The sequence below is a fragment of the Corvus hawaiiensis genome, chromosome 3, assembly GCF_020740725.1.
Source record: "Corvus hawaiiensis isolate bCorHaw1 chromosome 3, bCorHaw1.pri.cur, whole genome shotgun sequence".
NCBI lineage: Eukaryota > Metazoa > Chordata > Aves > Passeriformes > Corvidae > Corvus > Corvus hawaiiensis.
This window is the reverse complement of record NC_063215.1, coordinates 37,283,565-37,308,465: the sequence shown is the minus strand read 5'-3', so window position 1 is coordinate 37,308,465 and position 24,901 is coordinate 37,283,565. Positions and strand designations below refer to the sequence as shown.

Below are 24,901 nucleotides of genomic sequence, written 5' to 3'. Positions count from 1 at the left end.
ACTTTTTTTTTTTTTAAATTCAGAATTACAATCGTGGTTGTCAAACACTCAGTTCTGTCATGCTGCCTATTTGCACAGTAATGAAAGCATGTTGTGCTTTGATGGCACAGCTCTTGCCTGTCCATTTTATCAAGCAGTGAAGAGAAAATAATTGAAAAAGAGAAGGCCTCTGGCTTTCTGCATGTGTGACACACTATGTGTGTCAATGCAAAGCTGAAGCCTCATGTTCCCAGGCATGCATGGCACTCACCCTGCTGCCAGGGCTCTCAGGACACTAATAAACTCCTGATATTGTTTATAATAGAAACCAAACAATCCTCTTCACAACACACATTAAAAAACCATGCACAACGTGATTTCTACAAAACTTTACACTTTTGCTGAACAAAACTTCTATGACAATTAGGCATAGCATATACTTCAGATTCTTCCTAGATCCTCAAACATATGAATGCTACCATGTGCCCTTCATCACTGCGGTTATCATTGTGGCATGCCATGAAAGAAGCAAACCTCAAGAGACTGTACAGAGCTTCAGTCTTAGGTCAGGTGCCGGAATCAGGTGTAAGATGGTGAGATTCAGGATAAAATATCCCAGCTGTGTCTTGTTGAAGGATGATGGGTTTGATCTGCACAGATGTCAAATCAAACATAGTACTTACCAAAGTACTTGAGCTTTAGAAAACACTTGCTAATGGTCCTTTAACTCCTTTGCTAAAAGCCTTTCACACTTCATTACATATGCCCAACTCCAAGTGCTTCATGCACCGCAGAACAGCTGACCCTGTTCCCTCTCAAAATACACTGGAGTTACTAATGTGCAGCAGTTCGATGTGAATGCATTCACAACTGGCCAGAACACATAGAGTCAAGAGGTCTTGGGGTTTTCCTAAATCTCAGATTGCAACGAAAGGAATTTCAGAAATGAACTTTCCCATTATCTTATGAGGAGTTTAATACCGTGTTCTGGAAGGCTTATACTCCTGAATCTGATCAAAAGTAGCACTGGGAGGTGGTGGTGGTACCCTTTTTGAACACGCAGCACAACAAAGGAATCCATATCAGGACTTGAATCATTGTGATGTTCCAGTATTGTTCTGTAATAGTTACTAAAGTATCAGAACTCTATTCCTGACAGATCTCACTTGCAGGCAAAACTCTTACTGTTGCTACAGCAAACAGCAAGCCAGTGAAAGGAGAAAAATCATTGGCAATTACTTTTTACCAAGTTAGCTTTTTTGCCTTCCAATTAGGATTTACACATGCTGACAATTCAGTAACACGCAGGAGTCAGATGATAAGGGAGGGTTTCATGAAGTGCCCCTTTCCAGCCCAAATGCAGCTTCCTACGTAGCAACCGTTACTGGCCAGGGCTGGTTTCGCCCACAGAGGACTAACTTTCCCAGGTAATAGCTAAGTAGCATCACAGTATGCTTTGGCCTTTTAATTGTTCAATTGTTTTTTGCTGTTGAATGCCAACAACTCCCATTCACACCACGTAGTTTAAGGAGATCTTAGGAGCAGTACAACAGCTATAGTTTTGGATATTTTAATCAACGTTTTGTTGCTGTTCTTGGAAAAAGATGTGAAAGTCAGCACAGACAGTAAGGAACTGGCAAAAATCTGAAAGTGCCTCTGCCCAGGAAATCATTTTGACTCACAGTTTTTGTCAAGCCAGTTATCATCCATTATAGATAATTATCACTATATTGAAGACTGAAACTGAGAAACACAGAACAAAAGAAACTATACTGGTGCTGTGCGCTCGTTCTCCAGATGCATAAGGGGTGCCATGCTTTCAAAGCTGAGCAAACAAATTTTGTTATCGAAGGAGTTTTGTTTGGGTGGGGTTTTTTTCCCTTTAATCTCTATACACACATTGTTCTTATGATAAAAATCAGGTACTTAAAACAGCAAATGCCTGTGTTGATACTGTAACATCCATTAACCTACCACATACCTCTCTGTATTTGCACTGCTTTCTCTCTTTTTTATATATAATTTTGTATCATTAGGAGTTATCTGTACAGCAGCTGCCAAAAAAATAATAGGACAAATTTAAATACTCCTTCTTCTTTCAACCTCAAAGTTCTAAAGTAACCTGGTTAACAGGACTTGACTCCAGCCAACATTCAAGAGGCCCCACCTCAGACAGCTTTTGCAAGAAGTGTCACTGGCCTGCACATGCCTACACCCTGTCCAGGTCAGTCTTGTATCTTTCATGCCTCCCAGCCCCACTTCCTTTTCCCCAGTAACTGCCAGATCCCTATTCACTTCACAAAATGTAACTGAAAATCTTGAGAACCCAAATCCTGCATTATTCTCAAATATGTGAAAATAAGAGAATGGGCTTTCAATTCATCTGCAGACATCTGCAGAGGAACGAAGTGTGTATTTTAAAAGCCTGCAGAAAAACAGGGAAAAATACTTACTTGTAGCACTGATTTGGGAATAATTTAGTTAAATTCATGCAAACATACGAGACCTGTGCATTTCAATGAACTGAAAAGAGCTAAAATCCTGTGCGACCATTTTTAAAAGAACAGATTTATTCTAAAGATCCTTCACAAACACCAAACAAAATATATTCTGCAGGATATGCACAGCATATGAGAGTTCTGAATATTTTATAATTTCACCTGGAAATTCCTTTCACCAATCAAAAGGCAAGTAGTTTCCTCACCTGCAAACTCAGATTTGCTCGGGAACCTTGCTGTTGTAGGGCAGCAGGCTCACAGAGGGGAGTCTGCTCTTATAGGCTGCAAAAATGCCCTTTTTTAAAAAAAAGCTTTATTACAGGTAGAGCTCACTTCCCTTCTCAGGAAGGAGGTAGCTAAACCAAAGCCCAGCTGAATTTAAGATACAGTTAACTATAAAACAAGAATAGGAGTAAGCTCACAGATTCAAAGTGAAGGACTTAAAGGGAGATACAGAGAAATCCCATGGTGCAACTGCTGTCCCTTAAGGCAGTCAATCACCTTTTTTATCTTCAGTACCAAAATCTTTGGATAAAACCCAAAGCAGTTCCCAGAGTGGCAAAGCAGGAGTTCCTGCATGTTCCTTCACTGGCCTGACAGAAGCCACCTTGGTCAGAAGAGAGTTAATAAAGAGGTCTCTCAGCTTCCTGGGAGCCCTTGTTGGGGCTGTAAATACAAGAAAACTGAATGGAAAACTGCAACAGAACATCAGTAAGGGTCCATGGTGGAAACAGGTCATAGCCTGGTTTGTGCCCTCCCACCACATGTTTTGGAGTTTGGTTAATGGGACACTGTCTAGGAAATGTCAGGCACTCAGAAGCAGCTGGGAGGTTCATAGGAGAAGGACTCAGTGCTGGAACAGGAAGACACCTGCCTGTACAGTTTGCTCAAAGGCTCACAAGCGACCACCATGTGTGCTAGGGAAACACCACAATGCCCACCCACCCTCCTGCCACACTCACAGCAGTACCTGGAGATTTCAGACTTTCATTCCTTACTTTGAGTTCAGTAACCTGCAATAAATTAATGTCATATAATGTACTTCGCAATATAGAGAAATTTAATTTTTGAATGCAGCTGAAATAAAACTAGTCCTGCTGACTAGTGAAGAATATTAGACAAACTCTGGCCAACCTGGAGCTAAAGCTATCAACTAGCAGGCTGATGCCAGCATGCTCACTGATCTGTTGTATGATGCCAAACAGAAAAGGTAATGGTTGAGTTCTTCCTACCTTTCTCTTAAGAGAAGCACTTGTTTCACTTTTTCTCCTCTACCTGGCTACTGATTTCCTTTTTTTTATTTGCAAGGAAGAGTATATTAAGCATCCAAGGATTATTTTGGCCACTATTTTACAGTTTCCTTGATGAAATAAAACCCTTTACCAATTGCTTTATCAGATCTTCCTTGCCTTAAAATTAGTTTACTTGGACCACTGTTATCAACAGATCAAGATATCAACTTTTCTTTTCATAGATAATACATTATTCTTTCTGTTAAAAAAAAAAAAAAGATAACCCCCTGACTTCATTTAATCAAAGCAAAGAGAAAGCTGAACTCTCATGTCAGTTTCTAAGGCATTTACCAGTACTGATTGCAGGTCCGAGGCGATTTCATGTCTTCTGACAATGATCTCTGTGGAGATCGCAGAGAGCAATTCTTAAAATCACTTTTATGTATCTTTACTGCAGTTTATTTGTACAGGCACAGCATTTTATAAAGGAACTTGAATTGAATTAAACAGCAAGAGAGACATTAATACATTATTTCAAGGGAAAGAGAAAATAGCAGTAGTTGCCTTGAAAAGTTCTGTGAGTGATTTACTGATTTCCTTTCTTACATTCTCAGTCCCACTTGGAAGTTTTCCTCCTCATATACTTGGACCCCTCACTGTCGATTGCTTCGTAGAGGTCCTTTTTGTTCTCTGCTGTTGCATGCAAATAACCAAGGTAGGCCACACAGAGGCTAATTGCTATCAGTCCAAATGCCATCACAGGTTTGTTCTGACAAGAAAAAAATTTGGTACATGTTTTTAGTCAAAACACTTTTCATTAAACTCAAACATTACATTCTTCTATCTCAGCTTAGAAACGGAGCAGTAAACTATTGTGACATCTGCAAAAATCATCACTGCCTTCTTGCAGACTGAATTTTCTGACAGCAAAAAGAATGCCCTTTGGAAAAGAAGATTCTTTCTGGAGACAGAGCAGCACATTGCCCAGTACTCTGTATTTTGCTGTTTGGAAATGCTGCTTGAGCATGAATGAACAAGCCAAACCCAATTACTAAAGGTCTCTACTACAAACTTTTAACAGAGTTCATCTGGATATACTACTGGGACAATGCACTCTGCTCCTGCCAAGCAACCTTGATTACAATCCTCTAAACCAGATTTTGTATTCTTATCTCAAAACCTACTTTTGTTATACTAAATCTGTATTTATTATATGCAAAAATTTCACTCATTCCTGGGTTCTGAAAATGCTAACAAAACCTGAGTATCATCAACTTAATTATAAAAGAAAAAGAAAAATCAAAAATATTGAAAAGCTACCAAAAATCGCCTCATTTCATACCAAAAAAGTTTGCATTCTATGATTTGTTCCCATTTAAATATTAAAAACAACTCCTGTTGTTTTTATTGCGTAATAATAAGTAATAATATTACTTAACCTGTCAAATTAGATGGGTAATATGCCTCTAAACAGTCTGTCTGAAAGCAACTTGGCTAGGTACAAAAGAATCAGACAATATAGCAGTGAAATAAAAGCTGCAATAAACAATGTAATGTTCTGCACTCTCAACAATCTAAATGGAAAAGAGTAAAAATATTTTTAGTTACATTTCTGAGTGGTTTGCATAACAAGAGATGGTTACATAATGCACAGAGAATTGTAATGATTACTTTAAAGCAACTGTTATCTCTTCAAGCATATTTAGTTTCGCTCAGAACGACTGTCTTACAGGTTTAATGAAAAGCTCTGGGTTCACAGCTCGGAAAAGCATAGTTGTCTGAACGCTCCTCAGTCCTGGTTTTCTCTCTTTGGGTGTTTCATTTTCATTTGGAGGTTTGGTGGAAGACATGTTACTTAACGTTGAATACTTCCTAGAAGTAGAATGAAAAGCAAGTGTAATTTCTGTAAAAAAACTGGAAGAGCTGCATTCACTGAATGCAAATTCACACTCAGTTTGTCTTCTTACAGCATGAATTTTAGCTGGTGTAAATATTACTGATCGCCTCTGGTGTTATCTAACACTCCCAGCTTAAGCACACCAATTTTCAATTCTGTTTATTTTGTACATCCTAAAATTAACTTTTGGAGAGTCACATCTTCATACAGCATATCTAAGTCTCCTCATAATGGGCTTGGGGTTTTTCACTTGCCTTTGGCTAATGCTTTATCTACCTGTGGACCAAGCACAATCAGTCTTTAGACCACTGGCTAAAAAGACAATGCTAGGAAAAATTTTATTTTTTTGAAACTCTTCTACATGACAGGACAGCCCAAGCACCGCTGTAGTGCGGTCACTTTAACCACCCACCTCAGCAGGCCCAGCACTCAGGTCTCACTTTTGCACACACTGGGCATGTCACAAATACCTTTGGTTCAAACTGAAAGAATTTAAGCTAGTTAAAATACGCAAAAAATTCTTTACTGTGGGGGTGGTGAGGCACTGGAGCAGGTTGCCCAGAGAAGCTCTGGATGCCCCATCCTTTGAAGTGTTCAATGCCAGGCTGGATAGAGCTTGTGAGCAACCTGGTCTTGTGGAAGTCTTGTCCCTGCCCCTAGCAGCGAGGCTGGAACGAAATGATTTTCAAGGTCCCTTCCAACCCAAACCATCCTACGAGCACCTGAGCAAAGGTGCAAAAACACGCCCTTGGCTAACCCTGATTACTGAGGGGCAGAGGAGACACGGTGCAGGGGATCCCCTGGGAAGGGCAGGCCAAGCGCAGTCGCACAACCTCACACCGGGCGGCGAGGGGCTCCTGGAGCTGCCACCGGGACGAAGAGGGCAGTTTAGCCCCAGTTTGAAAAAGCCCAGCGGGGACTCCCGGCACACGGGGCACTCGGCACCGCGGCCTCACAGAACGGGGCGGCGGGGGGCGATTAACGCCGCTCACACCCCCCCCCCGCCCCCGCTACTCACCGCGCGCAGCCGGCGGCGCCTCCCCGCGGGGCGGGGCTGCGCCTGCGCGCCGGCGCCCCCTCCCGGGCGGGGCGCGGGGCGGCGCCCGGGTCTCGCCCCTCCCCTCAGCCGTGGGGCGGCGGGGCGTGCAGCGGGCGGAGCGCGTCCGCCTCTGGCGGGGCTGCGGAGCTGCTTCCCAAGTCATAGAGCCGTCCCGGCTGGAAGAGGCCTTTGAGATTGTCCCGTACAACCGTCCACGCGGCCCTACCACTGTAACCCATAACCATTAAATCACCCAGGCTGGATCCAGACGCCTCTTGAGCCCCTGCAGGGATGGTGGCTCCACCACCTAATTCCCTGGGAAATATTTCAATGCCTGACCACCCTAAGTGAAAAATATTTTTCTAATGTCTAATCTAAACGTCTCCTCTCTCAGTTCAAGACCATTCCCTCTAGTCCGGTCACTGCAGACACGGCAGAGGAGACCAACCCCAAAACCTCCTTTCAGGGAGTTGTAGAGAGGGATAAAGGCCCCCTCAGCCTCCTCTTCTTGAGAATAAACAACCTCAGGTCCCTCAGCTGTTCCTCATAAGACATGTTTTCTAGACCTTTCAAGAGCTTTGTAGCCCTTTGTTGGCCACACTCCAGCACATCAATGTGCTTTTTAAAGTGAAGGGCACAGAACAGAATGCAGTACTCAAAAAGTGGGAGACGGGGGAAGGAGCAGGCTCTATCAGATGGGCCCTTCACCACTGAGCCACTCCTAGCACCTGGGCATGGTCACTACAAGAAAGACACTGAGGTGCTGGTGCATGTCCAGAGAAGGAGAGCAAAGCTGCTGGAGGGTCTGGAGCACAAGTCCTGTGAGGAGACACTGAGTGAGCTGGGGTTTTTCAGCCTGGAGAAGAGGTGGCTTGGGGGGCCTTATTGCTCTGTTCAACTACCCGGAAGGAGGTTGTAGTGAGGTGGGGGTTGATCTCTTCTCCTAAGTAACAATTGACAAGACCAGAAGAAATGGTCTCAAGTTGCACCAGGAAGATTTAGATTCCACATTAGGAAAAATTTCTTCACTGAAAGGGTAGTCTGTCATTGGAACAGGCTGCCCAGGAATGGCTCAAAAGCTTATGGTTTAGTGGTAAAAACAGTGACCCCAGGTGTACAGTGGGACTTGATAATCTTAGAGGTCATTTCCAGCCTTAGTGATTCTATAATTCTATGAAATGTAGAGGTATCCAGGCTCTCAGAGCTTCTTGTTCCATGTTTTTTTTTCTGCAGTAATCAAACTGCCTTTTGTTTTTTTTTAAAGATGGCAGAGTAATAATAAATTGCAGGTTGACTTTTCATGTCTAAATCCAGGAGGAATATCTAAATTTTTTTTTTCTTGTTGTGAGCAAATATAATGAGGTGAGAAAAATAGTAGGGAAATAAGTTTAGGTGTCAAGAGAGGATGGGGTGGTATATCTGGGGTTTGTGTCAACAATTAATTCACAACATACCATCTGCTAGTCTGGTAGCTATTGTTTTGGTGGCATATGTCACACATCTGATTTTGTTTGAAAACTATTGAGTAGAACATCTGAGTGAAGCTGCTTTCGTTTGTTTTCATGTTTGTCTAATTGAAAGAAGCCAATGTGAGGTTTTTGCATGAGCTTTGTTTTTGGGAAGGTGGCTTGGTTTTCTTGAGGGGAAGGGGGACTTTTTACCATGCTATAGGAGATGTTCTGCATACAGCTCCTAGGCAATTCCTAGGAAGGGAATATGGGAAGGCAAAACAATTACCTCACCACACAGAGAAAGTGCGCTCGCTTACTGGCACATGCACCCCCTCCCAGCAGTTATACCATCCATGCAAATAAAACTTCTGGTCCAAAGTCAGCCAGGGTCATGATAGTATTTTCCAGATTGTGGCCAGAACACATTTGCAATATATGGATGGCAAGGATTGTTAGGTTGCTGCTAGTTCTCTAGCACTTCTCATCTTTCTTGTAAAGGACAGGTAAGTCCCAGGCATCACTGACAGGGGAAGATCCCGCACAGTACAAAGAACACCACTGGCTGAAGAGGAAATATTCTCCATATGAAGAGCTGTGGAATAAGGCTTTGTGAGTAAAAAGAGAAGCAGAGGGGGGTGTAGAAATGGGCTTGGGCTTTGATGTGAGTGCTGGCACTTGGCATGTGGTAAGCATGTGCCAACTGACTGGATTAACTGTGCAATGATGAAAAGCTTGGACTGCTTACTGTTCCTAGTTTTGCTTTATGACTGTGGGAAAGTGTTGTATTTTATCTTTAATGTGAGTATTATGTTGCTATAATCTGACCCAACAGGATGTTGAAACATTCAATCCATTAAAGCTTATGAAGTTGTTTGGCATATTTTATAGGAGAGACTCTATAAAGTGTAGAATAGTAAACATCTGTGGTATCTCTGAGTCACCCATCTCTTAATATCCGAGTATCTCTCCTGAAAAGAAATCACACAAAACCCCTTCATTTTCTAAACCTGAGGCTGTTACTGAGATTTATTTTCTTTTTAAATAAATTCCTTTGGGATTCTGCATTCAGTATTGTGCTTTGTGCCATAGCCATTCACAACCTAACAGCAATTTCTGCTTTTCTTGAGACTCACATGTCCTTATCATTTGAGCTGCAGAAGAGCCTCTGTAGAGAACAGAGCAAAGCCGGTGCTGTGCCCCGCAGACATGGTTAGCATGCGACAGCCAGCCTGGTGCAGTCCGGGGAGCAGCACTGTGCCTCCTGCCTTTGCCGATTGACCTCACAGCTCCTGCTTCTTTCAAGTACTGCACAAGAACAGAGCTTCACATTGTCTTCAGAATAAAGATAGGGTGCCTCAAGCTACTGATAAGCTTATCCTTGCTTTAGAGACACAGTAACAGAGCTGTTGTGGGCAGAAACAATTCTTTTTGCATCTACACTGGGATTCCAGCACTGGTATGACTTGTAGTGAGAGGGGCAACTACCATCACATGTTTGTTAATGTTTTGATATGTGAATGTGAAGTTCACATTTTAAAATTATTTTTAAAATGTTTTAGACACCATGAGTTTCACAATATTTTAATTAGAGTTGACAACTGGGACTTTTTTTTCTTTTGTGCTGAACAAGTCTGGGGGAGAAGAGAAAGCAAAAATTAGTAATTAGAAGTACTTTTTTCCTCCTTGCTGAAAGCTAATTATGAGCGTAACCATTGTTGCACTGAGGGATGTGAAACAGTATGGCCATATTAAGGACATAAATGCATAAGAAACAAACAGACCAGCTAGACAAGGGTGCCATTGAGGGTATTGAGGGTTTTCTGTGTGATTGTTGCTCTTCTCATGTCAGTATCAAGACTCCTTATGGTGATTTTCAGCAGCTTTTGCTCTTTTGTGTTGTTCCCATTGAAAGAAAGCTGTTTTCAGACAGCAGCATGCACTGTTCGGGACCCTACCATTGACAATCCAAAACAGTTCTAAGGCAATATACATTTTTAAAACAAAAATCTCTTAGTGCGAATTTTCTTTGTTTCATAACATTTTGTGTATATCTTCTATAATACTTGTTAGCCAGCCGTGTCTCTGTGAGACAAACAAATCACCCAGCTGTGCTTTCCAGCAAAGATTAAAGAAATTGTTATTCTTCAAACACTGATCAAGCTTATAAATCTTTTTCAACTGAATCCAGTATGGAAGGAAAAAGGCACTTTTTTTGGTTCTACTTTCATTTTTGAGTGGGCAAATTGGTTCTGACTGGGAACAGAATATCAAAACTCAAAGCGTCCCCTCTGGAAAGAAAAAGGTGGTTTCTACTACAAAGGAAGAGCAGAGAAACATGTGCAGCCCTGAATTTTCTTGCTACAACAATACACAGCCAGATACCTTAAAGTGGAGTCTAGAGACAATTTGAGCTAAGACTACATCTCCAAAAAGGAAGGGCAAGGGGAGACCTCTTTTCACTTGTAATCATTCTGGACTTCCTTGCATGCAATGTCATAATTGCTCATCCTTAGAGTATGCCAGTTTTGCTCCCTGGTCCATTACCAGAAAAGAAAAAAGAATGAAGTTTATTTTTCAGTGGGATAGGCAAAACAGTCTAATGTAAGCAGGGCAATGCAGCTGGGAAGGCAGCTGGAAGTGGAGGTACAGACTGGGACTAACTCCTGCCTCTGACACTAGGACTCCCAATCAGTTTAAGCTGTGAGAATTTAAAATCCTTTCTAATGTAGGCACCCTTTCTAATCTCAGGCAGGGAACACAGCTCCTAAGGAGACTACAGAGGGTAGAAATTTCAGTTTCAACAGAACAAACTCTGTAATAAGGGACTCGGACACATAGTAATCTGGAACTCTTCAGATTTTCTGCACCTTACAGTTGCCTTTTAATATATAAATACCACCACACAGAATAATAGAATCATTAAGGTTAGAAAAGACCTCCAGATCACTGACCCTGAGATGAGCTCAGTTGGTTAGAGCATGGTGCTGATAACATTGAGGTTGCAGCTTCAATCCCTGTATGGGCCATCTGCTTAAGGGCTGGACTTGATGATCCTTGTGGGTCCCTTCTGGTTTCCGTGATCTGTGAATCCAACCTTTGGCTGAACACCACCATGCAATTAAACTATAGCACTAAGTGCCATGTCCAGTCATTTCTTGAAGACTTCCAGGGATGGAAGTGTTGATTGTTGAACCTTTTAAAATTGGCCTCAGCCTGTTGATCCAGCTTGTCCAGATCCCTCTGCAGATCCTTCCTACCCTCAAGCAGATCAACACTCCCGCTCAACTTAGTGTCATCTGCAACCTTAGTGAAGGTGCATTCTATCCCCTTGTTCAAATCATTAATAAAGATATTAAACAGGGCTGGTCCCAATACTGATCCCTGGGAGACACCACTAGTGACTGGATGCCAACTGGATGCAGTACCATTCACCACCACTGTCTGGACTTGGTCACTCAGCCAGTTTTAAACCTGTAGAGGAGTGTGCCCGTCCAAGCCAGCTTTTCCTGGAGAATTCCCTCGGAAACGGTGTCAAAGGCTTTGGTGAAGGCAGGTAGACAACCTGCACAGCCTTTCCCTCATCCACTGGGTGGGTCACCTGGTCGTAAAAGGAGATCAGGTTGGTCAGGTAGGACCTGTCTTTCCTAAGCCAAGGCTGACTGGCTCTGATCCCCTGGTTGTCCTGTATGTGCTGCATGATGGCACTCAAGATGTTCTGTTCCATAACCTTCTCCAGCACCGAGATTAGGCAGACTGGCCTGTAGTTTCCTGGATCCCCCTTCCAACCCTTGTTGTAGATGAGTGTCACACTGGTGAACCTCCATCCCACTGAGACCTCCCTGGTTAGCCAGGGCTCCTGATAAATGTTGGAGAGTGGCAAGCTCTTCAGCTCCCTCACTACCCTTGGATGAATTCCATCTGGTCCCACAGACTTATGAGGGCCTAAATGGCTCAGCAGTCCACCAACTACCTCTTGGAGTGCAGGGGATCTACTCTGCTCCCTGTCCCTGTCTACAACTCAGCGGGCTGGTTGCCCTGAGGATCATTGGTCTTTCTGTTGAAGACTGAAGCAAAGAAGGCATCAAGTACTACAGCCTTCTCCTCATCCTTGGTTACAATATTCCCCTGCCCAACCAATAAAAGATGGATATTTTCCTTGGTCCTTTTTAAGTTAATGTATTTATAAAAACACTTTTTATTATCTTTCACAGCAGTGGCCAGATCAAGTTCTAGATGAGCTTTTGCCTTTCTTATTTTCTCTCTTCATGACCTAATGACATCCTTGTACAATTCCTGAGTTGCCTGCCCCTTTTCCTTGAGTTTCAGTAAAAGCTCCCTATTCAGTCAGGCTAATTTTCTTCCACACCATCTCATCTTCCAGCACATGGGGGTGGCCTGCTCCTGTACCTTTAAGATTTCTGTCTTAAAGTATGTCCAACATGCATGGATCCCACTGTTTTTAAGGGCTGTTTCCCAAGGGACTCTGTGAACCAGTGTCCTGAACAGATCGAAGTCCACCCTCTGGAAGTTCAGGGTAGAGGCTCTGCTGATCCCCCTTCCTTACTTTACCAAGGATCAGAAATAATCATTTTGTGGTTGCTATGCCCAGGAGGGCCACCGACCACCACACCTCCCACCAGCACTTCTCCATCTGCAAACAGCTGGTCTAGCAGGGCACCACCCCTGGCAGGCTCCCTTACCAGCTGTGTCAGGGAGTTACCTTCCACACACTCCAGAAATTTCCTAGGCTGCCTGCTCTCTGCTGTGATGAGCTGCCAGCAGATATCTGGGAAGCTTTGCATTAACTGGAGTCCAGCTCCAAGCTTTGGCACCTTCGGTCACCCTCTGAAGGCATCAGCTTCTCTGGGGACTGTACCAAGGTGCAGATCCAGGCACATGTGTAAGGCTATGTGATAGCTGCCTCTCTGTAAAACTACCAAACATTCACATGTAATTCCTAGATAAAGACCACAGTAAGTTTGAGCTAATTAAATTATACTCTGAATAAATTATGGTGTGAAGAATTCATTTAAGAGTCAAGGAGTTCAGTCTTTCTGCTTATTTTGTAATGTTACTCAGCAGGACAGCCACAGGTAACAATGGCCACCAAAGCACTGATATGAGATGTATAAGGCAGGACATAAACACTTATTCCATTGCTTAGTTATTAAAAGTAAAGTTATAGGCTTCCTGGTAGGGAGTAGTTCAGCTGCCTAGGCCAATATGGGAACTGATTAGCATGTACAGTAAACAAAATACATTTCAATAACAAAAACCCAGGCTTCACTTGCTCGGGAAAACCACTGTATTTTAAAATTCTGAGAGAAAGGCTTTTCTGAGCCTTTGTGTAATGCATTGATAGGAGTCATGTATGCCTAAAAGAATATGCGTGTTTTGTGGACAGCTGACTTGCCCAGGAGAACACAAAATGCAAATCTGATGTAAAATGGCAAGGAGCAAACAGGGTGTGAGTTAAGGCTCACAGCACACGTGTCTTCAGGCTGTGGTACTGTGAAAACACAGAGTGCAGCATCTGAGCTGATGCGTGCTCAAAAGACGCAGATAAATCCTATGACTTCAAATAAATGCCAAAGTCTCCTCATATCCTTCTGATGATACAAGAGGCTTTATGGTTCTGGTTTGAACGGTGTGCTAGCAGAGAGGATCAGGTTTCACTCATTCAGTTTATATTACCTAGGAGATAAGTGGTTCCCATTTTCCAGGCTTAAAGCAGTAACTCGCTTTCTCAGAAATGAACTGTTGATTGTTAATTCCATTAGAAAGCTGGGATCCAGCTGTAATCATTCACTGAGACACAGGTAAGTTAGATTTTCTTGTTATAAAATACAGTTTCACTGAATGAGAAGTTGATTTTCCAATATTAAATAGGCTTGATAGTAGCCTCATGTAAGTGTCCCATTAGCCAACATAAGCCATGGATATAATCCTCTTTTTGTTGCACTATTGCAGCACTTAATAATATTACAGAGTTAAAAGCTGTGATGTGGCAAGTGACAATTGCTTGCCCAAATGGAAATCTTTTGACTTTGTCAATTCTTTCTTATTTTACTAGTAGACTAAAGCATTACAACAGTAACAGTAGCCTGAATGGAGCAACAATACTTATTAATGTTGAAGATCATTTGCTGCAGAGGGAGTTTTTTTGTTTACATCAGGAGAGCATGGGAGAGATGGGTTATCTCTTTGGCATGAAGGTGATGAGAAATGCAGTTGTAGTCATGTAGGTGAGATATGGATATCATGACTTTAAACAAATTAAGTAATTTTGGCTACTTCTGAGCTTATTTTTTTTAATTACACAGTTTACCAAGTAACAAAGAAAACAGTGAACTGCTTCTGCCCTCTCAAAACCCATTCATTGCTGCAGAGAAGAGACCACAGCAATTAGCAGCTGGCAAAGCATCACACTCAGCAGCTGCTGGTTTTTTAAGTGGTGTTTGTGGTTTCCCTGAATACAAAACAAGAAGGGGTTTTGCCATAGTTTAGAAGTTGTATTTTCAGGGAAGTGAATGTTTGGCAACTAAGATCCTGAAGCCCAGAGAGAAGGGAGGTTTGTCCTAAGCCACTGCAGCAGCACATGTGAAAGTCAGATGTAAAAGCCAAATCAACCAACTCCAGTATTGTGCTAAATGACCAGCTGAGCCCTCTTCCATCTAGTGTTTTCTTTTCCTTCCTGTAGCTGGTTCACAAATAAATACCTAGGCTAATGTTTTTACACACCGCATGTATATTTTAAGCACTATTTATTTCTGCTTTTAATATCACAGTAATTAGAGGTTTGTCTATCAATAGACAAAAGGGCTTATTTCTTGCTCCAGGGAGTTAAAAGTTGATAATAGTTAATAACAGTGAGAGGTTAGAATCAGTAAGCTAAGGTGGGTGAAAGCAAGGGACTGGGCTAAGACAGACCATGGTTCTTTTCTTAGCTCTGCCTTTGATGTGCTGAGTGATGCTGGATAAACCACATCTGCTCCTTGACAGCACATGTTTGTCTAGAGTGACAATGTTTGTAGGAGAGGATGCCCCTTCCCGTTACATGTTAATGAAGGGTTCATATCAATGAATTTAATTCTAGAGTGTCTACAGTGTCTACTTTTTGTCTGCCCATAAGAGAAGAACAAGATTTTGCCAGTATGTTTACCTCTGCCCTTTGGGGGCCTCCACTTCTCCTGGAAGCATCTGAAGGATGAAATAGGTGGGAAAATTTTGGCTCACATCAGCCTGAGAACCATGGACTCTGCTGTAGTACCAACAACTAGCAGTGGTCATGGCAGAAGTGAACAACTTGGCCAGGACACAGACCCAAGAGGGCTGTGTTTGCTCATGGGCTGTCAGGCTCTACCTGGCTTGTTTTTGAAGAGCCTTAAAAGACGAGTGTCAATACTATATTAATGTTATAGCTATATGTTACTTATTTTATTAAAAGAGGTCAGTTGTCTGAAGAAGGCAAAGTTAATTTTTATGTCCTCTGTTTTCTCTTGCTGACTCTCTCATAAGGACCTGGAGATCACCTTGACACTCTCATCATTGAACAAGAAGCAAGTCATTGCAAGGTTAGTGACTTGTAGCAATAGTTTTTCAGCTCCCTTTGCAGATGTGCAACAGTTTGAACAGCTGGTGCATGTGCAGCTTGGTAATGTGGCTTTGAATCAAGTGATACTGTTCCTTGGTCTTCCCAGGAGGCTTCCTTATCCCTCCTCTAGCGGAGCACTGGAATAGATGCAGCATGCTGAGGGGACTAGTGGAGCTTCCATCAACTTAAGAACAGACTGAACTGCCAGGAACAGTTTCTGCACAACTAAGCCTTTTTTAGGGCCAAAGAACAAAGCAAATCAGTGTTTCTCAGCCTGTGGACCTCACAGTTCTGGTAGTCAGTAAGGAAACAGTAGGGAGTCCATGAAACAGACTCAGCAACCATAAAGTGGATTCACACCTCCTTATATCAACAAACAGAAAAGATAAGGGGAAAAAGCACTTACTAAATGAACACCTGAAGTTAAGCTTCATTATTTGTTTGGTTGTTTGTGGAAACCGTTTTACCCGTACTTGTTTTTTCTTTTCCTCATAACACTGGGAGGATCCTTGGTGTTTGGGAAAAAAAAGTGCTGAGATGATGTTTTGATTAAAGTGTAAAAAAAAAAAAAGGAGAGAAAGGACTCTAAAGATTGTTACCAGCTCTGCTTTTTTATGATCCTGTATCCTCTGTGATTTCTACTTCTGTTCTCTTCTTTGTCATTTTTGCCACTACTTACGGTTCTCTTTCTTCCTGTCATAAAAAAAAAAAAAAGAGGATAAGTTGTAGGTGCAGCAAATACTCCGCAGCAATGTTTAGGTCAGAGAAAGGAGCTCTTCCATCTCTCAAACTGTGAGGATAATTTAGCTTGCTTATACAGAATTGATAGAGCCACTGTTCAGAGGCTTGTGTTCTTTCTCTTATTTCTCACTATTCCATCTCAATTTCCCAAAATACTGTGCCTTCTTCCTGTAACTTGCCAGCTTTTTGAGCTCCAGGTTGCCTGCCCTCCTTGTGCCTCTAATACTTAGGATGCTTCTCCACTTCCTCTCCAGTTATTCCATTTGTTCTTGCATTTTCTTACTTCCCTGCCACTGCCTTTCCCCCCACCCTTTTCTTCCACACAACAATACCTTTTCTGCTTTTAATGTAATTAAATTAGCAGAGCTGATTGAAATCTAGGTGAAGTAATTCCCTGAGCACTGTGTTTTTCAATGGATGCATTACTCAATGCACATTAGCCAGCCTCCTGTAGGCCTCAGTGAATGACAGAAATGAATATTTGATGAATGTATTCAACAACAATAGCATTATTCAAACACTTTACTCAATAAAGTACATTCAGCACACTCAGAAGCTAATGGTGCAATCAGGTTACTCTGTTTGCTCAGCAGAACATGTGCCCAACCCCAAGAGGAAAAACCAAGTCACTGATACATGTGAGGGAAACAGGGGGTAGGAAGTCTCTCCTGTCTCTCTTTGTGCCCCTCATGAGCAGGACAAAGTGTATGTGTGTGCTGGTGGGGGGTGTCTAAATCCCACTAGGGAATAAATGATGTATGTGATGAGGAAGAGAGATTACTTGCTCTATTTCCTGACTGGCAGATTTTGTTTTCATGCTTATCACTTGTACTTCAGCTAGAAATGAGAAAAACAAATCAACATATTTCTCATCTTCAGCTTTTGTTCAGACTGGGCTGTGTATGTGTGTATTGAGCAGAGGGCTGAAGTAAGTCTAACCTCAAATCCCTGCTTTTCACTTCTTGCTCGATTCAGTGTTTCCTTGAGCACTTGGTGCAAATAATCCATCTTCTACTGTTAAAGACTCAAATGCCTTCTTTGTAATTTCCAGTAGAGGCCAAGTCTCTTTTGTGGTCTTTATGTCCACAGTGCCAAAGAGATCCCCCTTTAACACTTTTGTAACTTTTTTAAAATTTTGAGTGATTTCATTTTTAGCCTCAACAGTGGACATTACCCTGATGCAAATTGATGTCATCTACATTTCCCACAATCTACTCAATTTCTTTAGCCAGCTTCCCTTCTTGACTCCCTCTGTTTCTTTCTGCACAGAATGAACCTCCTCCAGATGCTAAGGCTAAAATCTCTCCTTGGCTACGGGGATTTGGATCACACTTTTCCTCTCTTGTCCTTAGATTAGCCAGAATATAATTTTGCTAAAGCATCATGCCCTGACACCACTCAGCCTCTGCTGCCATGTGTACTGCCATTTCTTGAAGTGTTACAAAACCTCATACCACTGCCATATTTTTCCTACTGCCCAGCTGTCTGCTCACTAGATGATTTCTCTTTTTTTTGTAGCCTGAATCCTCACCTTGCTCTGAATTTCATACAGCCCACTTAATATATGTCTCCTCTAGCCTCAGCTAACTTGACTCATCAGTCTGTGCCTGTGCTGTCACATGAGGTCAATTTTCTCTTGTTTACCTGTTGAGTAACTCCTCATCTTTGAAGTCCATTTTATTTTTTCCATTCCATATGTTCTTTGTAATGCTTCAGTGAATTAATTGTATATTCAAAGGATACAAAAGCATCACATCCACATCTATAGCAACAGTGGTGCATAAAGCAAACATAACCTTTCCAAAGCACATTTGCAGCTCCTTTGAGCAGGGGAGCTGTGCTGGTTACAACCCAAACAATACTACAAAACAGGCTCTGTAGCCCTTTAGGCTTGAAGGTGAAGGTTGTTCTCTACAGCCATTTCTCATTATCAAGTAAAGGCTGCAAGTATAAAAAATATAACCAAAGTTCTGCAGACCTCTGGCTGCAGAAGCACTGCTGGCTGTAAGACCTGCCCTGCAGTCCTTTGATAAATTTCAGTTTCTCTTCAACAGAGCACATAGACCAGGAACCATTTTCAGTTCTGTGGAATCCCTGATGCCTCATTACTAAACATCTAGGCAGCAGAATGTGTTGCTCTCTTTCAAATCAGCTTTGAAGGAATTTCATCCATCCAGTCTTCTGTCTGGTTAGAATTTGCCCCTTGTGCAGGATCTGTTGGAGATTTTAGTCCAATTCTTGATCCCTATTTTCTTTGGTCAGGACTTGTTTTCCTCCTTCATACTGTTCTTCTCAATGTGGGATTGGCAAAGAAAGTGTAAAGTTGTTGTTTTCTAATCCCTCTTGCTGCTCAGTTAAGGAAATAGCAGCTCAGCTTTGGGAAAAAGAGACCTTGAGGTAAATTGCTGAATCTATATTTAGGTATAACCATGGCCTGATTTCCACCAGTGTTGGTTCCCACTGATTTTTGTGCCTTGCTGGTGACCCAGCATATATTTCATTTCTGAAATTCACGTGGAGGCTCAGAACTGGTGTAACTCCAACCATTGATCGATAGGTGACATCAGGCTTTTTACATTAGAAAGGGACGGTGCAGTTATAGTGGCCATCAGCAAAAGCCCCCTTGCAGCTGTATTTGCTTTCCATGGAACGACAAAATTCAAAATTCCCTCCAATAGTCCTTGTGCACATCTTAAAGCCTTAGGAGAGGCCTCTTGAGGTTTTCCTTCAAATCTCCAGAGGACAGCTCATCCAAAAGATGCACACACTCGTGCTAACATTCACTCTTGCTCAGTGAATGCTTTCTTTTCTTGACTGTGATTTATTACATAGTGGTGTCTTCATGCTTGCTGTTCAGCTCCTTTGAGACTGTTGTGACTGTGTGTTACTTATTTAGAAAGCATTAAAGCCCTGAAGCTCATGTCTTCAAAAGTTTGATTTAAACTTCTGCTTGAACTCTGTTTGCAGACATGGAAGACAGGAATAGCTCTTTAATGAAAAAGTAACCACCCTGCCAAACATATTTAAAAGCATAGCAGCATATGTCTGAAAGGATATAAGCTGGTATTTCCCTGTTATCTTTTTTATCTGCAGCATAAAGAAGTAGCTTGGTAACCATTCTTTGCAGTATAAATCAGGAATATATTAATTTCTGCAGCTGTCCCTCAGCTCCTCAAGCTAGTGCTCAACTCTAATAGTAGCAGTGCAGGAATATCCAAATAACCTTGCTTCCCAGCAGAAGTCTGGCCATAGGCTGAGGTCATGAAGGGCTGCAGAACTGAGGGACAGCAAAAGAAGTACTGAGCTTTCCATCTGTGTTGAGCTTGACAGAATCACAGAATCATTTAGGTCGAAAAAGACCTCCAAGATTGAGTCCAGCCTTTGACCGATGTCCACCTTGTCAACTAGACCATGGCACTAAGTGCCCCATCCAGTTGTTTCTTGAACACCTTAAGGGATGGTGACTCCACCATCTCCCTGGGCAGCCTATTCCAATGCCTGAAAACATTTTCCATGAAGCTTTGTGATGCTGTGGCCTGATTACTACTCCAACTTGCCAGTAGATGAACTTGTTCATTACATTAGCAGTATTCACAGCTACAGCAGTGTCAGTGGGATTTGCATGTCCCACTGCAGCCACACAGGGGTACATTTTCTCTCCTGCTAGGCAGAGCTTGCAGAAGCAGAATATGGGATGAGGACATTAAATGACAGACTACAAAGATCTGGAAACTTCTGATTTTCCTCCTCACCTCGTCTCCCAGCCACTCTGTGTTCTGGGAATACATCCACTTTTTGCTCTTACAGAACAAAGCAGCTTGATACCCTAAAAGACCCACTCAGACCTGGAGATGGGGCCAGGTGCAAAGGTGTACACTCTTGGTGGATACCTCAGGTTTTTTTACCTCAGGTCACTGCCAGTGGCTCCTTAGGTACCGCTTCCAAAAGAAGTGTTCCAGAGTTAGGACAGGGGAAGACTTATGCGGATAAGAAACTGTAACACACACACACACACACATTTTGGAGTAATGATAAGAAATGCAACAAATAAAATCCAATGAAGCAGAAAAAGATTTAAAGTACTGCACAAGTTTACCCAAAAGTTAGACCACAGACAAAAAGAAATTAATTTGCATTTTTGTAGTCAACTTATTATGGGACACTTGGCTCCTATACATAAACTTGAAAGTGAAATCTGGCTTGACTGTGTGTAGTATTTGCATAACTGACAGGGCTAAGCTGAGTGTACTTCAGTGGTAGTGTCAGCCTGAACTTGTGAGAGAAAGCTCTACCTGACAGTCAGGAGACCCTCGGGAAGAACAGGCACATTTCTCACAGAGCACAGCTCAACAGAATGATTAGACTTCAGCCTAATTGACAAAATGTATTTAAACAGCAAATAAATTTTGTTCAATAGCCTCAGAATGTATCAGAATTATTAAATTATCAGAAATAAGAACAGCTTGTTGTTCTTATTTAAATGCTTAATAATATTAAATTGCTTCTAAATGCTTAATAATTTTAAATTGTTTCAGCTACTGGTTATATTTCATGTTGAATGAATGTCTCATTTTTCTTCACCCAAGAGGAAGCATCTCTCTGATCTTGTGTTTCTTTGATACAGCATTTCCTTCTTTCCTTGAAGAGAAAAATGAGCTGGGCATTCCTACGTGATCTGCTGAGCGGAGTGAATAAATACTCAACAGGAATTGGAAGAATTTGGGTAGCTGTTGTGTTCATGTTCCGCTTACTGGTTTATGTTGCTGCCGCAGAAAACATCTGGAAACATGAACATGATGAATTTGAGTGCAATATCAAGCAGCCTGGTTGTGAAAATGTCTGCTTTGACCATTTCTTCCCTGTCTCCCAGATCAGACTTTGGGCTTTGCAATTAATCATGGTCTCCACCCCTTCACTCTTGGTTGTCTTTCATGTTGCTTACAGAGAGAACAGAGAGAAACACCACAACCAGAAACTTTACAGAAATCCAGGAAAGATAGATGGTGGATTGCTGTGCACTTACCTAATCAGCCTCATTTTAAAAACAGGACTTGAAATAGTTTTTCTTGTTCTGTTTTATAAGTTGTACAATGGATTCAAAATACCACGTCTTGTGAAATGTGACATAAAACCATGTCCCAATACTGTAGACTGTTATATTTCCAAGCCCACAGAGAAGATGATTTTCCTCTATTTTCTGGTGGCAACTTCATGCTTGTGCATAGTGTTAAATCTAAGTGAACTGAGTTATCTGATTTTCAAATACTCCATAAAATGTTACCTGAAGAGACAGATGAAGAAACAGCAAGGCTCAAAATGCGATTGCTGCGAATCAGAACTCATCAGGTACAACAGAGCAGCAGTTGCAGGACTATGCCACAACAGCTCATCATCTTTGCCTCTGAATATGCAAGATGAACATGAAAAACATTCCCCGCTGACTTGAAAGAAGGCTGGAGACCACTCTCCCATTACACAAGCTGTTTTTGACAAATTGCTTTTCCAATCAGTGCTTTGCAGAACTGCAAGGATAGTTACATACGAAATGCTGTTTCTCTATTAGTTCCCCATTAATTGAGCTGATACAATCGGTTACATTATGTATGTCCTATGCAGAATCATCAAGACCTTTTCATGTTGAAACAAGAGATGTAGAAGTCTTGAGAATTCCATGAAGCTTTAATATAAACACAGATGTTTATGATAAATCATGCAGAAACAATTGCTCAAACAGTTGTGTACTGAGTATTACACAGAATTGCTTTGGTACAAGCAAAAAGAGGCTTTTTATATGCAGAGATAAGAACCTGGGATTGATTAAGGCGAACAGCAAGGGGGTGTACAGCATTTGTCAGGTGGGTGGATCAGATCTGGTAACTGCTGAAATGGTAATGGGAAAGTGCTGGCATAGAGTGCTGGTGCCTTGAAGTGAGCTGGATAGTCATGAGTCCATTCCACTGGAGTACCATAAAACATCTCATAAAAGGAAAAAAGAGGACACATCTACTTTAGCCCATGTGATAAAGACAGATTTGGTTATTTAGCTGTTTGTGGAGCACCTCCTTCTGGAATTATTTGAGCCCTTACAGTTGTTAGAGTATTAATCATCAAAACGCATCCTTTAAGAAAGGCACTTGCTCAAACTTGTGCAAGCAGCATGTACCAGGGTATAGAGTTAACTCCTTGTCACCTGCACCAAGCAGCTCCCATGTCATTAGACTTGTCTTCTGCTCTGTGGTAGTGGCACTTAAGTGCGTTTAATTAACAGATCATTCCCACTTCCCTAGGATCTGAGTAGAGGAATGCAGACTGCATAATATGACGGAACAGTAGCCAGTAGTCCCTAGTATTAAATAGCCTAGAATCTGGTCCCTATAGTAAAGGCTGAAAATATGCTACTCCTTCAATAGATTTCTCTGCTGTAGATGAACACAGGAAATCTAAAAATATGAGGAGCCTCCAGTAGAAACAAAGTAAAAAGGAATCATCTATTCCTTCCTCCTGAATTTCAAATTGTGTCTTAAACACAACACACCTCTGCTCTTTGTTATGTTGTCTGGGCTAACATGAAAGGGACAGAAATTAGCTAAGACATGTATTCTGTTGAACCTAGGCTTCTAAGATAATGGAAGTAGTGCGTTAAAAAACCCCTTAGGGTAGTGTTCTCCTTCTGTTGCTGGAATGAAAGACCTTTGGACATACATCTGGTACTGAGCCTTATCAAAATGCACTATTTAGAGAAATACAACTAAAGTGGAGCTGCCTGAATGCTGAACTAATTTTATTGTTCATGCCAGGATAAGGAGGAAGAAACAGTAGCAAAAGCAGGTTAACTATTTTTTTTCACTCAGGCCCCCTCCGGCCCCTCAGCTTTGATTACAAAGCATTACCTTTATGAGCAGCAGGTACAGAGCGAACTTTAGCAACTAATGAACAAGCTGTGAACTTTGATGGTGGTTTTCAAGGTGGGGTTTGTTGTTTGGGGGGTTTTTTTCCCCCTAAAATAACCCTACTTTTATAAAATATGGAAAGACATTTGCTGCTGCTGAATTTAGCAGCAACAGCAGTCCCTCAGATACCAGCTTGCGGCCAGTTAGTTTTAAATCTTGAGTGATGCCGAGTCAGTGCTTTATATATAGAGACAAGGCGCTTTATACAAGTCAGAACATTTTCTGTTAAACCTCTACATACACAGAATGTGGCTCATGACAGGAATGCAGTTTGAAAGTCTTTTGCAGCTACTGGACAAAACCCACCAAAGGGTGCATGAAGCAAAACCACTGCCCATGAACCCTGTGAAACTGTGACTGCCACAGCTTAAGTAACTGAGAACAAACCCCAAAATTATCTTGGCCCGTCTGGACCTTCATGCATCATTTTATTAAAACGAGGGCGACACAGTCAAAGAAAAAAAATGCTTCTGAAATATCTGGGGTTTAATAACTGAGGACAGATTTTTTAAGAGCACATAAATGAAAAAATATTTATTCATTGTTTTTAAAGTAAGGTTTATTTGAGAGAAAATGAAGAGAAGCAAACACAGTTTAGCCAACACAGGTTTCTGATAAAACTAGTGCATTAGCTGCTCTCTAATAAAAAAGTATATTAAGTCAGAGCTTGAAGGGTTTTAGAGCACCCCCTAAAGCTCTGTGGCTGGTCAGAGATTACCACTTAGACCAAAAATTTTCCCATCAAACAAGAACTCTAATTCTTTGGAATGTATATTCAGAGTTTTATTTTTAATTCTATCTTCCAACAGCCAAGAAATGATAAATAAATTCCAAAATCAACATTTTGAGTCTTGGAGGATACTTCAGTTTTAACAAAGCGAGTACCTTACACGAGAAATATTCTGAAAAATTATTATGGACCAACTCCACGTAACCCAACTCACTCGCAGCAAATCACCAAGTAGCCTTCACATCATGTCCTGCAAAATTTGAGTGTTTGACAGGGCTACTATGAAAAGGAAATGAGCATCACTTAACCTGAGAGAACAGAAACAAATTCATCTGCTTTCTGATCCCTTGCTCTTGGCAACCATTTCATCTTTTACTGCCTCCTTCCCTTTCCCCGCTTTTATATGCCTTTGTTCTCCAGTTTAAGTTTCACTCATCCATGCACCCCTGATGGCATTTGCCGTTACATTTTTGGTTCAAATGAGTTTACAGGTTTGGTCCCTAAACTTCTGAGTCACTCAGACAACATTTAAAAAAATTGAACTCAAGTGCTATGTTCCACAAGGATTTAAGCAATTGATAGGAAGCTGATCTGAGCCCATACTATAGTGGAGAAATAGCATGATCACCACATGGACATTAGTACAAAAATATTTACCTCATTCCTATTCCAAAACATCCCTGCAAACATCGAAAGATCTGTGTCTTACATAGACTCTCATTTTCTTTAAAACCCAAGTAAGCTTCTTGCCTTGGGACAGAAGAGGTTTGAAAAAAAAGACACAGATGAA

At 41.7% G+C, this 24,901-nt stretch overlaps 2 protein-coding genes across 3 annotated transcripts; one reads left to right on the top strand and one right to left on the bottom strand.

Annotated features, from left to right (window-relative positions):
- Window positions 1-4,141: 4,141 nt before the first annotated feature.
- SMIM8 (small integral membrane protein 8) lies at window positions 4,142-6,690 on the bottom strand. Its single transcript, XM_048299753.1, has 3 exons — window positions 6,625-6,690; window positions 5,440-5,581; window positions 4,142-4,478 (listed from the first exon to the last, which is right to left on the bottom strand). The coding sequence occupies exons 2-3, from the start codon at window positions 5,557-5,559 to the stop codon at window positions 4,320-4,322; spliced, it is 279 nt and encodes a 92-aa protein (XP_048155710.1). The 5' UTR covers window positions 5,560-5,581; window positions 6,625-6,690; the 3' UTR covers window positions 4,142-4,319.
- Window positions 6,691-8,608: 1,918 nt separating this feature from the next.
- GJB7 (gap junction protein beta 7) lies at window positions 8,609-24,205 on the top strand. 2 transcript variants are annotated; one of them, XM_048296684.1, is made up of 3 exons: window positions 8,609-8,705; window positions 15,615-15,670; window positions 21,056-24,205. In XM_048296684.1, exon 3 carries the CDS (start codon window positions 21,083-21,085, stop codon window positions 21,875-21,877), a length of 795 nt encoding a protein of 264 aa, XP_048152641.1. In that variant the 5' UTR covers window positions 8,609-8,705; window positions 15,615-15,670; window positions 21,056-21,082; the 3' UTR covers window positions 21,878-24,205. The 2 variants fall into 2 exon arrangements, with proteins under 2 accessions (XP_048152641.1, XP_048152642.1); XM_048296685.1 differs by lacking the exon at window positions 8,609-8,705 and having other exon boundaries at window positions 15,601-15,670.
- Window positions 24,206-24,901: the final 696 nt, after the last annotated feature.